We start from the raw sequence: 14,482 nt of genomic DNA on the forward strand, positions 1-14,482 counted from the left end.
TGTTGTTTTCCTTTTGTATCATCGATGCCTGGCACGTTTGAGACATAGCAAGCCCTCTAAGCTCACCTGGATTTGGTCATTTAGTCAGCATTGATTGTGTGTGCACTCTAGGTAAATCACGTGTGGAAGGACTGTAAGAGGCGTGTAGAACTTAGAGGCACATAGTTCTTGTCCTAAGAGATCGTAAAGTTTTATGAGGGAACCAGGAAAAATATATAAACAACAGAAATAATTGTTCTCGCCTTTAAAGAAGTACCCAAGTATTTATTGGATGCATTTTTGCTGGCAAAGTAGGGCTGAGGCAAGAATGAGTCTTTGTATGGGAAGGTAAGTTCGTACCTTGTTTTTGTTTTGGGTTTAGCTCATTGCAGGATTAGCTTAAATATTTCTTTTAGAAACTGGAAATAGAACATTTTGAATTATTTTTTTGAAAGATTGCATGTTAACAAGCCAGTCAAAATTGTGTAGGGGTGGGAAATGATTTATCTGTATGGTGCCATCAGACATTTCATCTGTATACTATAGATCTAAAAGTTATAGTATATTTAAAATCAGCTAAATGCCTAGTAAGATGAAAATTTGTTACTAAAAATGATAGTATTACTATTCTGGTAGTTGCAGCAGAGTAATTTTCATTTATTGGGTTAAATAGTTAAGTATTTATTACTTTTGGGGGGTCTGTGTTGGGTAAGAGTAGGCACTGTGTTAGAATTTTCTGACATTATCTGCACATCATGCTTGTGTCCTGAGCATTATAACTGCATTTAACCTGTTGTCCTTTCTCTCCTGTCTCGGCATGCTTGCTTTTCTTTTCTTGGACTTCAGGAGCAAAAGCGTATAGATGGCACAACCCGTGAGGTGAAAAAGGTTAGAAAAGCCAGAAACAGGCGCCAGGAGTGGAATATGATGGCGTATGACAAAGAGCTCAGACCCGACAACAGGTTGTCTCAGAGTGTGTACCACGGAGCATCTTCCGAGGGATCCCTTTCCCCAGATACTAGGTGTGTGTGTGTGTGTGTGTGTGTGTGTGTGTGTGTGTGTGTAGTAATGCCTCTGAGTAGTGCTTCATTTTATTTATTCCTTGGACGTGACTGGTAATAATAGCTTTGGTGTTTATAAGGCCACAGAAGGTTTCACATCTTTTCTTAAAAATAAATTATATATATATATATATATATATATATATATATATATATATATACACACACACACACACACACACACACACACACACACGAATTTTGAAATAATATTTTAAAGTAGTTTTATTTTGCGTTGGGTCACATTGTATGATTTTTCATATCTCCGACTTACTTTCTTGTTCAGTTAATCTAGATATGTAATATTTTAACATGGATTCTGAATTTGGGCTTAATGACTGCCAGTGACTTACATTTTTATTGTAATCATTTAATTCTTTGTCTTACTCTTTAGCTTAGAGTTGAATTTCTTTTGCTATTTGATATCAAAACAATCGGTAGGTAGTAATTGATGTGGTCAAGGAATAATTTCTTTGCTCTTTTTGGTAACCTTTGTAAAAAGGGATGAACAAAAGATATTTATTTCTTCAGTTCACTAACCTTATGTGCTCTGATTTCACGAGAATTCTGTTGGTGTTTACTTTAAAATTGTGTTAGCAATTAAGTAAAAATATTTCTTGCAGGTGTGAATGATGCGATCAATAAGTCACATTTGTCACAAAAGGGATTCATTGAACAACAGGGACTGACTAGTCAATTTTAAATTATGGTTTAATTTCCTATTTCTGCTCTTGTAAAGTTGTTGTCTTGAATTTGCATGATCTCTCTCAGTCTTCCATCAGCATTTAAAAATTCGAACAGAGAATTCCTATGTGATTAAAGGATGTTTCAAAAACAGCAACAACCTGGACCTGGCCTTAGTTCTGTGTCCTTTTTAAATAAATTTTGTCTTTATGATTTCAGTGCTTAGCACAGACTGTATACAGAAGCTGCTTAACATTTGGTAGTTACAGGGCCTGTGAATGTTCCTGCCCCAGAAGGGCTCTAAGTCATTGGTTGGATATGAGGCAAGTTCTAGGTAATTTTTCTGTACAAGTTGTTATCTGCTAAATATTAGAGAATTATTAGAGCTTTAACTGAGCTCTAGTCTCAAGGTTGGATCTTTACTATATGTACCGGTTAATAATGGCGGATTTTGTAATCAAAGAAAACATGATAATTTCAAGAGAAACATCAAAAGTACTTTATTCAAAGTAATGTCCATCGCTAGCTACACATTTCCCCCATCTTTCAGGTAATTTGTGAATACTGTCCAAATAGAATTTTTCTTGTTTTGAGGCAAACCATTCAGAGACCCAATTTTCCACTTCTTCGTATGTTTTGAAGTGCTGCTCAGAAAGTGCGTATGCCATTGATCCGAACAAGTGGTAATCTGAAGGAGCAAGGTCTGGTGAATACAGCGGGTGGGTTAATACTTCCCAGGCAAGATCTTTTAACGTGTCTTTAACTGGTTTTGAAGTGTGTGCTTTATCACGAAGCAAAATTACTTTGCTGTGTCTTCTGGAACATTCTGGTTGTTTCACGATCAAAGCGTGGTTCAAATAGACTGTTTATTGTCGGTAGCGATCAGTATATACGGTTTCACCCGGTTCTAGAAGCTCACAACACACCACACCTTCCTGGTCCCACCAAACGCAGAGCACTGTCTTCTTTCCGAAGCAGTTTTGCCTTGCAGTCAATGTTGATGGTTGACCTGGATCAGTCCATGACTTTGTAAATTTGGGGTTCTCAAAATAAATCCACTTTTCATCACCAGTCACAATTTGATGCAGAAAAGTCTTTCGTGCCGTTGAAGCAACATTTTACTGATGACTTTTCGGTTTTTCATTTGTCTTTTGTTTAGTTGATGTGGCACCCATTTTCCTTCCTTTAAAATCTTTCCCATTGCTTGTAAACGATTGGAAATTGTTTGCTGAGCAATGTTTAATCTTTCTGCAAATTGTTTTTGAGTTTGACACGCATCTTCACCCAATAATGCTTGTAAATGTTGGTCTTCAAACTTTTTTGGTTGACCTGGACGTTCTTTGTCTTTCACATCGAAATCATCACTTTTAAAGCGTTTAAACCAGCGTTCACAAGTATCTTGAGATGGAGCATGTTCACCATTAGCTTCCCCAAGTATACGATAACTTTTTCTTCAAAATAGAGTAATGAATTAAAAATTCCCGCAGATGTTCTTTTTTTTGGCACAAAATTGACATTTTTAAGCTAAAAATATCTATGATGTTAACACCTTTAGCAAATTTGACATATGAAATTTTGAAGCTTGCTGTCAACACAACAAAATAGCATACATATCAAATTGCATATATCTCAACATATGTGTAACTCCATCTATTGAAAAAAATCCGCATTATTAACTGGTACATCTAGTATGTCAGTTTGTTTCTGTCGACAATTCTACGCATAGTTCTTTGGGTGGGAGAAGCACTTAAATTTGAGAGCTCCCAATATGTCAGTTTGCTTTTTGTGCATTTTTTCCCCAGCTAATTTAGTTGTATTGTTTACTCATGCAAAACATAGACTTTATTTTATAATACTCTGCACTCTTATTTCAATATGTACAGACAGAAAAAATGATTTTTTAATCCCTCAGTTGAATGGTTGATGCTCATTCTAATATCTGAGATTAGATTGCTTCATGCTGGGTATAAAATCATGCAGATGATTTAGTATCTGAATTTTTATGTTTTTAGATATATCTTTACTTTTTTTATTTTTCAAAAAGCAAATGGATTAATCAGTTTTGTTTCTTTAGAATTTCCTTTTGTCTCATACTGTTTTTCATGGCCTCTCACTATATGCATGTCCCAGATAAATAGATTATAATTAATATTGTACTTGGATTACATCCCTTAAATTAATTTAAAATTTTTTTATTTTACTAAAGTGTACCACTTTTTCTTATTATAAAATAATTTTTTTATATTTGGAAATTACAGAAAACATTAAAGTATTATCCATAATCCTATTATCCAGAGAAACCCCACTGTTTGCATTTTAGTGTACTTTTTCCTTTTTTGTCTTTTTTCTGTAAAGGTGTATATGTTTTTTGTTTACAAAATTGGAATCATGCTCTATACTTTCTGCCTTTTGACTTTTTAATGTTTTATATTCATATTTTAAGTATTATTTAGAATCACGCTTTTAAATAACTGAGGAAATTTGAATATTAAGTTTTATGGCTTATATATAATAAAACTGTTCATATAAGTAATATATTTTGTACATAAAAAGTGGTTCATATAAACTAATCATAAATTTTTGCTCTCTCTGTAGATTATCAGCAGTGGTTTGATTTTAAGTGTAAATTTAGGGTGGAAGTTGATTAAATTCTCCCCACGGCTCTCTTTCACTGCGATCTGGGAGATGTGAGACCTCCATGCCCGTTGTCCTTGTGCTGTTTCTCATCCTCTTCTGGGCACTGTATTACAGCTCTGACTCCGCCCACCTCTCCACCCACAAAACCCGGGGGAGTCCCTGGCTTCTCCCACCAGGTCTCCACTGCTTACATTTCTCCCTGTTTCCATATCATCTCACTCCTGCCAGTTCTCTCTCCTGTAACAGGTCAGGACCAATCCACTCATCTCCACGTTGGTGTGTGTCTCTGTAGCTGATTTCTACCTTCCTGCATGGGGGTCTCTGTCTCCAGCAGTCACCCCACTCCTTACCTCTCCTCCAGCCCCCCGGGCTCCCCTTTAAATGAGCCTTCACCCTTAAACCAGTCCTCTGTCCTGCGCACCCTTCCTCCAAGTCCTGCCCTCCACAACTCTCCTGCTGTAATTCTCAAATTCAGACATTCACTGCCTGTTCCTTTATTCACTCATCTGTCTGGCTTTCCCCTTTTTATTGACTCCTTTTGGCTGTGTCACAAAGCTATTTATAAGGATAGCACTCTAAATTATTCCAGAATATTTATAATGTCTGGCTCCTCCTCTCATGAGAAGCGCTCTATATTTTTCCAGATCACTTTGTTTCCTTTAGAAATTGTACACATAGCATATGACATAGTCACATACACAGAGTCAAACATACATCACCAAGGACTCCAGGGTTTTAGGTACTTACATTGTAAAAATATGCTAGGTTGTTCCCCCATTAAAAACATTTTTAACTTACTTGCCAGTAGTTTGCACAGTTCAAAAGATACAATCATATGCACACCGTAATATAGAATTTGCTAGGGGCCCAATGCACGATTTTGTGCACCTTGAAACGAACTGTGAGCCGCAAGGCTGCGATGGGCACAGGGGCAGGCCCCTGCCCGGCTCCTCCCAACACGGGCCCTAGCCCCCTGTCTGCCAGCAGCCCCGTTCCCGCCACTGCAGCTCCCCTGCACTGATGGTGCCGGCCCTGCTTGCACCTGCTGATGGTGCAGAGCAATTGGGGCTGGCGCCAGCAGCCGATGCAAGCCGTGGCTCCGACAGCAGGTGCGAGAGGCGGCTGCCGGCCCCAATCGTCCCTCAGGAGCAGGGGGAGGTGGAGAAGCCCTGAGGGGCGATCGAGGCTGGCAGCCGCCGCTCACACCCGCTGACAGTGCCTAGTGCCAGCAGTGGGTGCAAGCAGCGGCTCTGGCATCGGCAGCGGGTGCGAGTGGGACCGGCGCTGGCAGCAGGTGCGAGTGCCTGGTGGGACCGCGGCGCACAGGAGCAAAGAACCACCACAGGCTCGCCCCAATGACGGCGACCGGCGCCCCCGCTCACCTGCTGTGGCCGATGCCCGCCATGTTCCACGCTCTGCCGCCTGCTGCCAACACCCGCCATGTTCCGCACACGCCCCCTGGTGGTCAGAGTACATCATAGCGACCGGTTGTTCCACCGTTCAGTCTATTTGCATATTAGGGTTTTATATATATAGATACTGCAATTAGGGAATAAAAAGGTGAATTATTAGTTATTATTACACTGCAATTGGCGGGGGGGGGGGGGGAGAAACAGTCTCTCATCATGTAGAGAGCTTTTTTTTTTAATGTCTGAGATGCTCCAGTTAAGGGACACTACTGTCTGATTCCGAGATCCAAGTTCAGTTTGTGTCTCCCCTGCTCCTCCACATCCCCATGTGTGTCTGCCTGTTTCCTTCAGAGAGAGAAACACAAGCTGAATCCTACCCGAAGCCAGCAAATAAATGTGAGAAAAGTCAGAACAAGAAAAGAAGAGTGGGAGAGGAGGAAAATGGGCATTGAGTTTATGAGTGATGCAAGGACACTGGAACAGGCAGGGAGCACGAAAGAGGACAGAACGCCCAGAGGGTTTGTCATTTTGCTCTGCATTGCCATCCTCAGGCTGCCCACCCTGCTTTGGCCATCATGAGAGGATATGCAGCCCCCATACTGACCATGTGTCCCGTAACCGGGCCAGGAGCACGACTGTGCCTTACTAACACCATTTTGTGCAGCTGTGACCTTTACAAGTCCCTGTGCCCCCTCACGAAGGCTTCTGTCTGTCTGAGCTCCGTCAGCTAACATACAGTCTCCATCCTTTCCAGCGTTTCGCCCACAACTGTGCATTCTGAGGAAGCAGGAAGGCCCTTCCATATTGCACCGTGTTCTTTCTTTTTTGGCTAAATACATTTCTTCTGTTTAAGAAAACAGTTTTTCACTGTACTGCATTCTTGCTTTCTTTTTCTGTTCTTACTGTTAATATTTATCCAGTTTATCTGCAATTTTGTAATTTCTAATGATAAGCTATCAGCTTCCTGGCCACTGAAGTCCTCTGATGTTTTTTAATTAGGTGGGACTTGCCTCGTGGCCTTCTCTCTTAAGACCGTTTGCTGAGATGGTGTGAAATGGACTCTGCTGGTCCTGCTTGCCCATCTGTCTGACTTGCTCACTTTAAAGCTGTGAGTCTGACTCCATGTAACACCGGGCTCGCTGCTAACGTAGTCATTACGTTGTTGCTTGGAAGCTCTCATGAGGCTGGACCTAGTTTACAGTAAAGGAAATAAATGTGTGATTTCTGTGTATTGGCAATGTCATTATTCAAATATATGCTTATGTGCTAGTTAGTGGAAATCTTTTGAACTTAAATTTCTCCCACCCTTTTCTTGAATGCCAGGTCTCACGCATCGGATGTCACAGATTACTCTTATCCAGCCACTCCCAACCATTCTCTGCACCCGCAGCCCATCACCCCTTCACACGCAGCAGGTGACACGCTGCCACAGGGGCCAGCCAGCCAGGCCCCCGAGCATGAGTACCGACCCCCCTCTGCTTCGGTGAGACACATGGCCCTGAACAGACCTCAGCAGCCACCTCCGCCACCCCCACCGCAGGCCGCAGAGGGGCCCCAGGCCTCGGCACCCGTGGCTCCAGCAGACTATGGGTAATTTCCTATTCCTTGTACTCTGATTGCTTCTCACCATGCATGGAATCTTGCTATGTGTGTATAAGAATTTTAATTAGCCCTAACCGGTTTGGCTCAGTGGATAGAGCGTCGGCCTGCGGACTCAAGGGTCCCAGGTTCGATTCCAGTCAAGGGCATGTACCTTGGTTGCGGGCACATCCCCAGGGGGTGTGCAGGAGGCAGCTGATTGATGTTTCTCTCGCATCAATGTTTCTAACTCTCTATCCCTCTCCTTTCCTCTCTGTAAAAAATCAATAAAATATATATATTTTTAAAAAGAATTTTAATTAAATAGTCACACTTTAGAGGCCAGAGTCCAGCCCAGAATGACTGAATGTGGAAACTATTGGTTATGACAAGTTCTGTTAAAAGATACAGTCTCATGCTGTTCCCTTTTCTTATTACAGATAAAGCTCAGGTTTGTGTCTGTATTCATGTGTATACTCCCTTAAAACACATATTTGTGTATGTGTGAGTGGATCGTTAAGCAGAGGCATTGATAAAGGATGGAACTCTGATTTTGTGAACCTGTCCCAAATCCTCAAATTTCTGTATATATCCTGGGTGAACCAGGGAGAATTCATACCACCAATGAGAGCACTGTGCAGTGTAGCGCCCCGTGCCTCACTGCTTACAACCTCCTTTCTTGACCTCTTCGTGCCCACTCATCATTCTCCCACCTTGTTTCCTGTTGATCATTGAAATTCACACCACCCCAGGAAAGACCCTCATCTTGGGGTGTTTGGTAATTTAGGCACCCACCTGTATTTTCATGGGCTGCCTTGGCGCTCTCTTTTTAATATTGAAGAGTTACCCCTCAGAGGCAGTGCCCAGGAAAGTCGAACGTGTGTTTCCATTAACCACGTGTTCTTCAGTCCAGAGCAGCATGTATCAGCTTCTAAACATACATCCCTCAGTTTTCGGGGGCATCCTCCCTGACCACACAGCTCTGGCTGTTTCCCGTCATTGGTTCTTGTTAAGTCAGGAATCCCAAAGTTTGTTCTGAGGCTCTAGGTGTCAGGTAAGAAGAGAGTCTGGGGTCCAGCTGGTTTGGAAAAACTTAGACTAAATAGAATTCAGCAAATTTCTTGGCTGTAGGACTTTTCAAAGCTTTTGATATTCTGATGGGCATTGTGGGCTTGGGGAATTTCCATGGAGATGAGATATAAAATACAGAATTTTCCAAATCTGATTGGCCACAGAACCCTTATAAGACAAGTTTGTGAGCCACCTGCTTTTGAGATGCCCAGTACAAAGGATGCATCTGTGTTGTTCTTCTTACCTAGCATTTCACAGGAAATTCCTCTTTGAGTGGTTATCTTTTGGATGCATTTCAGTGAATGATCATGAACTCTGTCGTAGTGAATAATGTAAACCTGTGGAAATAACTGACCCAGCAGTGGATATTGATCCTGCAGTGTCTTAAATCCAGATGACAATATGTATTGTGTTTGGGGAGGCCTTTCTACTAGCCATGTCAGAACCTCAGGTGTGACCCTCTGTTGCTGCTTTAATGACTCTGTGTTTCCTCTCTCATCAGGATGCTCCCAGCCCAGATCATTGAGTATTACAACCCCTCGGGACCACCTCCACCCCCGCCACCCCCCATGATCCCTTCAGCACAAACTGCTTTCGTCAGTCCTCTCCAGATTCCCATGCAGCCCTCCTTCCCAGCAGCAGCCGGGTCCTCCTACCCAGCGCCTCCTCACCCACCCTCCACTGGGCTGGTGGTCACAGCCCCGCCTCCTCCGGGCCCCCCACCTCCCCCACCAGGCCCTCCTGGCGCAAGCTCTTCTCTCTCATCCTCCCCCATGCATGGCCCCCCAGTAGCTGAGGCAAAACGACAAGAAACTGCACAACCACCCATAAGCGATGCTCGCAGTGATCTTCTTGCTGCTATTCGAATGGGTAAGTGAATCCCCGACATGGGCCATCTTCCAGTCAGAAAGAGACTTCTGTCTCCAACCAGCTATAGCTGGTCTTCAGGGGACTACTTGCTACACCAGATTGTTTTTTAGAATATGGTTAAAGGAGCTTTGTTTGATATTTTAAAAAAATAGTAATGTGGTTTTGCCTGTGCAAAGTAAACACATATGATAAAGAACCAAGAATTCAGGAAAGGTTTACTGGACTAGAAATAAACATTGACTATTTTGTCTGCATTCTATTCTAATGGTAAAAGTATAAATGAAAGAAAATGAGCTCATGTTAGTGATTTTGTTTTTATAAATATCTAATATGTCCTAGACTTTTCATATTTTTAGCTTGATGTGCTAAGCCAATAGTTTGCAACATTTACATAGCAGCAAAACTCTTTCGTCAGATGGAAGTCCTACACCAAACCCCAGAACATGAACCATGAAGGTAGAACGTCTCTGTCAAATCAGAGTGGGGAGCCTCCCGCACTGGGCCTCCCTGCAGAAGCCCACGTTAAACCCCTGTTGCGCACCATGTATTCTCTACCCCCGGTCGCAGCCCAGCTTGGTGGAGGTCACCGCCGGAATGTGGAAATACTCTAAAAGCCTCTCATACGCTGAGGAGCTGCCCTGTCGCTTGGTCGCAGTTTAGTGGCTCCAGTCTGGGAGTGACTGAGGGAGCAGCTGGAGCGTCAGTGATGCCCTTCACAGGCCAGTGGAGACAGACGCCTCTCTCCTGGCTGCTGCACCCGGGGTCAGGCCTCCTGCAGATCCCAGGGTTCTCGTCTGTCTTGAATGTCATTGACACATTTTGATTTTGTCAAGAAAAAAAAGTCCCACAGCTATTTAATGCCTCGTTGATAACAAATTTGGGGTCACGAGAGGACAGTGTTTTGATTTTGACACTGTGAGCCCTGCCCAGGAAGAGTGATAATTGCAAATATCCATCCGTGAGAAAACCTCTGAGGAGCCCATATTGACGGCATTCCACAAAACTGCAGGTCATAAAACACCAAGGCTGAAGAACTGCCTAGTTTAAGGATCATTATTGAAACACCACAACTAATGTAACAGATGATTGGTATTGAATCCCAAACCTGGTGGAAACTTTTTTCATTTGCTATATTAGGTCTATTGGCAAAATTTAAATAAAATTTGTAGACTGAATGGTAGCATTGTATCTGTGCTAATATTCTGAATTTGGTAATTGTTTTTTAGGAATTACACATGAAGTAGTTTAGGGGTAAAGGGCAAAAGAGTAAATTATATGCCACTTATTTTCGAATTGTCCAGAAAAAAGTATCTGTGTGTATTAATAGCAATGATAGAGAAAGATTGCTAAAACGAGTGTGATCAAATGTTACCCATTGGAGAATCTGGATGTAGGTCATATGGGAACGTTTTGATACTAGTGTTACAGTTACTCTATAAATCTGAAATTAATTCAAAAGAAAAGTTAAAGAATTCACACATTAAGTCATCACATAATCCATTTTGTTACTAGGTAAGAGAGCAGATGGTTTTATTTTATATCCATTTTCAACAATAATTGTTGAAGCAGTTTTCTCAGTTACCTCCGCAGGTTAGCAAAGAGCTGTCCAAGCCTGTCTGGGGAAGGGTTCTGTAATGATAGAAATGTCTCGTGTTTGCTGGTACACGGTCCAGCGGGGTGGCCACAGCCACTGTCAGTTTGCCCGAAGCAGCTGTTGTGGCTCGTGGCCACTGTGTTGGACAGTGCAGCTCTCAGGTTTTCTGTAAAGGTGTCTACCCCATTACTTTGCTGTAAAATGGTTATGTACATTCTTTTTTTTTAAGTCATGAAACTTCTATTCCCAAACTTTTCTCCCTTCAAATTTCCAAAACTGTTTTTATCCTTAGTGTCAATAGAAGGAAAAAAAAGTCAAATAGACTTACTAGTTTGTTTTTCCTTAATTTGGAGCAAGCAAAGGGATTGAATTCTAAACTATGTATTGTGTCTTCTAGGAATTCAGCTGAAAAAAGTACAGGAGCAGCGTGAGCAAGAAGCCAAGCGCGAGCCTGTTGGGAATGACGTGGCCACGATCCTGTCCAGACGCATTGCCGTGGAGTACAGCGATTCTGACGACGACTCGGAGCTGGATGACAATGACTGGTCTGACTGAGGTGGCGGGGGCCAGCCAGGAAACCGTGTGTTGGAAGTGTATTGAAAATTTTAAGTGGTCTCAACCCCCAAATAGTGGTATTATAATCCTGTAGCTTAGCAACTTTTGTATTAATAATGTGATAATTGCTTTTGCACATCCAAAAATTCTGGGTTCTTTCAGTATTTACTGTGTAATACTTAAGTGCCACTACACATAGAAAATCATGCTGCACATGAGGAAATGACGCTGTAACTACTGCATTGTCCTGAAAACAGCCTTTTGCTTCCTTCTTCCTGGCCATGAGAGTGTTCAGTGCAGTTTGGGTTCACTCGTACCTTACAATTCTGCAGACTTGCTGTGTGTTTGTGAAGCTTCTTAGTGTTAGGCCTCAGCAAGATTAATGACTACGCGTCGAAGTCTTCCAATCAGTAAGTGATACTGTCTCAACTTTGTGTGTGTATGTTTCAGAAGAAGTTGGTTCCAGAGAGAAAGATTGAACAAATAAGGAGAATCAAATGCTTCTGCTTTCATTTTCTTGGAGTGGTACATTCTGTGACCTTGAATGTTTCGTTGCATACATTCCTTTGCACGCTCTTATAAAATGTGAGATGGGGAGGGCCTTTTCAGGCACGAGTCCCAGTGGGCATTTAGTCAGTGCTTGTGGATGCTTTTGTAAGAGGTCAGCAGCTCAATAGTAAAAATGAAGAACAGGGTTCTTTTTCCTTCTGGGGCTATTGGCGATGACACTCGAAACCTTCGACAGCCCTTCCGTGTGGGCAGCAGCCAGGTTGAGCCGTCTGGGAGCCACGGCCTCGCCGGGTAGAGCTGCTGAGTGTGGGCTCTGAGTGCGAAGGAGACCTTCGCCTTTTGCTTCCCGGGAGCTCCTCTGTGCGCTCCAGAGCGTGCTCCCGATGGCAGCCCACGCCCTTGGTCTGAACTCTAAAAGCCTGGGTGTAGGCGAGTGTAGGTGTTGAGAGCTCTTTGCTTTCCCTGTGCCGTGGCCAGGGTAGGTCCATCACAGGAGCGGGCTTTCGCTCTGTCCTGGAAGCACAGGTTCTCTCCACATTGTCGTCAGCACACGACATTTTAAAAAGCACCTCAGGTTAGATTAGACCTGTAGCTGTAGCAGGTCACGTTCCTTTAACCTTTCCCTCCCTACTGTCCTCCCCACACGGTCCCATGGGGTTCATATTCCTGGTGAAGGCAAACCGTGGGGAGACTCATGAATGAGAGCTAATGCTCTGTAATTTTGGATGCAGGATAACTGCTTGTCCAGCGTAAACAAACACCCAGGCTTTGACTATAAATAAGACAGCACAAAAACACTAAGACACTTTACTTACTAAGGAATTTGTACCAAGGCCCCACATTTCAAACAGGTGGCAGGTACAAGTGATGCTCAGACATGGGGAAGGAATCTTGAGCTAAAGAGTTGTTTGGGTTGATGGTAGGAATGTAAACAGGACTGTAGCTAAAGGAGTTGTGCTAACAAGTTCACCTGAGGAAATCAGCCAGCCCCCAAAGCATGTCTGTGTCCTGAGTGGACATTGGCGTGGCCTGTATGCGGTCCTCATAGAAGGCCTGTACGTTGGGTTTCAGTCACATAAATTTTGAAACTCTGAAAGCCTCATGTCTGCACCCCCTTTCCAAGACCACGCTTATGCCAGGTCGTCGAGTCTTTTCATCGGCACATGCTTCTTGAGTTTCTGTATCTTGGAGCTAGTCACCATTTGGCTCTCATCATAATTTTATTCAGTAGAAGAAATAATTTATTAATGAACCTTTAATTTCTTTAATTTCTAGCATTATTCTTGGGACTTACATTTTTTTAGTCTTATTTTGTCTTTATTGCAGTATTTTGGGTTTTTGTACTTGGAGTAGGAGTGACCTGTGTAATTCTAGCACTCACATTGGGTGATGCTTCTTTGCTTCTCCTGTCCTTTCTGTTCTCAGGATGGAGAAGATACATAAAGCTACTATCTAAGTAAGGATTTCTTCTGTTTATAGCTCATTACCGTGAAATCAGTGGTACTTTATTCATAAATATTCATAAGCCTCTTAGCTACTAGTTGCCTGTAGTTTAATCAACAAGTTATTTTCAGCTTGATTTTCTGACTAGTGAAAAAGCTTTTGCCCTGACGTGTAATGTAGCCTTCAAAAGAATGGAAAAGGACTAAAATTCAATTTAGATTATTTTTGCAGTATTTTTCTCAATAAATTTGATTCTAAAATTTAAATTTAGACTTTTTCTAACATGGTATTACATGAAAAGGAAAAGTGAATATTTTGAATTTTCAGTTTTCATTTTCAAGAAGTATTTACTAAGACAAATGGAGAAGAACATTTAAAAGCTTATTTCATACCTATGAATTTTACATTTTAAAGTAGTTATATATTATTGTAAGGTTATTTTAAATTGTCCCCAGTCTTCCCCCGTGTATATTTTAGTTTAATATTTTACAAGCTTTCTTCCATATTAATAGGTTAGGCAGAGGGGATGAGAAGATCAGTCAGTGTCATACATTAGCGACACAAACACGATATGGTTGATTTTCTGTTGTTAGCCCAAAACCAAACCATAACATTTGGTACCCTTACATTTTTCTTTAGGAAAAGTATACTGTTAAAGAATTGACATTTTCATTTTAGTAAATTTTTAGAATATCAAAATCTTTTCTTAGCACCCAGTGGCTAGGTTGTGAAAGTTTTGTAATAATTTGCAACTGAAATACATGATACATTTTAATCCATTACAGGCTAGTGGGACTGTATCAGCGAGAGTAACAAGGACTTTTTGTTTTCTATTCAGAGTATCTGTCATCCTGCAATGTTACCAATGCTATTGTAAATTAAATTTAAAGTGGTCTTAAAAAATTCCTGTTAAACAATTTTTATCTGTTTGTATATCTTACTATAGATTATGTACAAGTAACACCTAAATAAAATTACACTTTTAACCCTAAAAGGTTGGGCTTATTTATAACAGTATTATGAAGGTAAGCCATTACTGTCCTGCACAAGTCACCTGCTGGCCAGTTTCTGCCCTCATGGAGCTTTTAGTT

At 41.8% G+C, this 14,482-nt stretch overlaps 1 protein-coding gene across 1 annotated transcript in view; it reads left to right on the top strand.

Annotated features, from left to right (window-relative positions):
- Positions 1-11,438, top strand: part of WASF3 (WASP family member 3) — a gene marked incomplete at its 3' end in the record, with an annotated part of 140,245 nt that extends 128,807 nt beyond the window's left edge. Inside the window, exons 7-10 of the mRNA XM_079773469.1 lie at positions 826-1,001; positions 7,094-7,360; positions 8,922-9,289; positions 11,281-11,438. Of these exons, the coding sequence (XP_079629595.1) occupies positions 826-1,001; positions 7,094-7,360; positions 8,922-9,289; positions 11,281-11,438 (969 nt within the window). The remainder of the gene's footprint in view (positions 1-825; positions 1,002-7,093; positions 7,361-8,921; positions 9,290-11,280) is intronic.
- Between the last annotated feature and the right edge of the window lie 3,044 nt (positions 11,439-14,482).

Source organism: Cnephaeus nilssonii (assembly GCF_951640355.1).
Source record: "Cnephaeus nilssonii genome assembly, chromosome: 6".
Lineage (NCBI taxonomy): Eukaryota > Metazoa > Chordata > Mammalia > Chiroptera > Vespertilionidae > Cnephaeus > Cnephaeus nilssonii.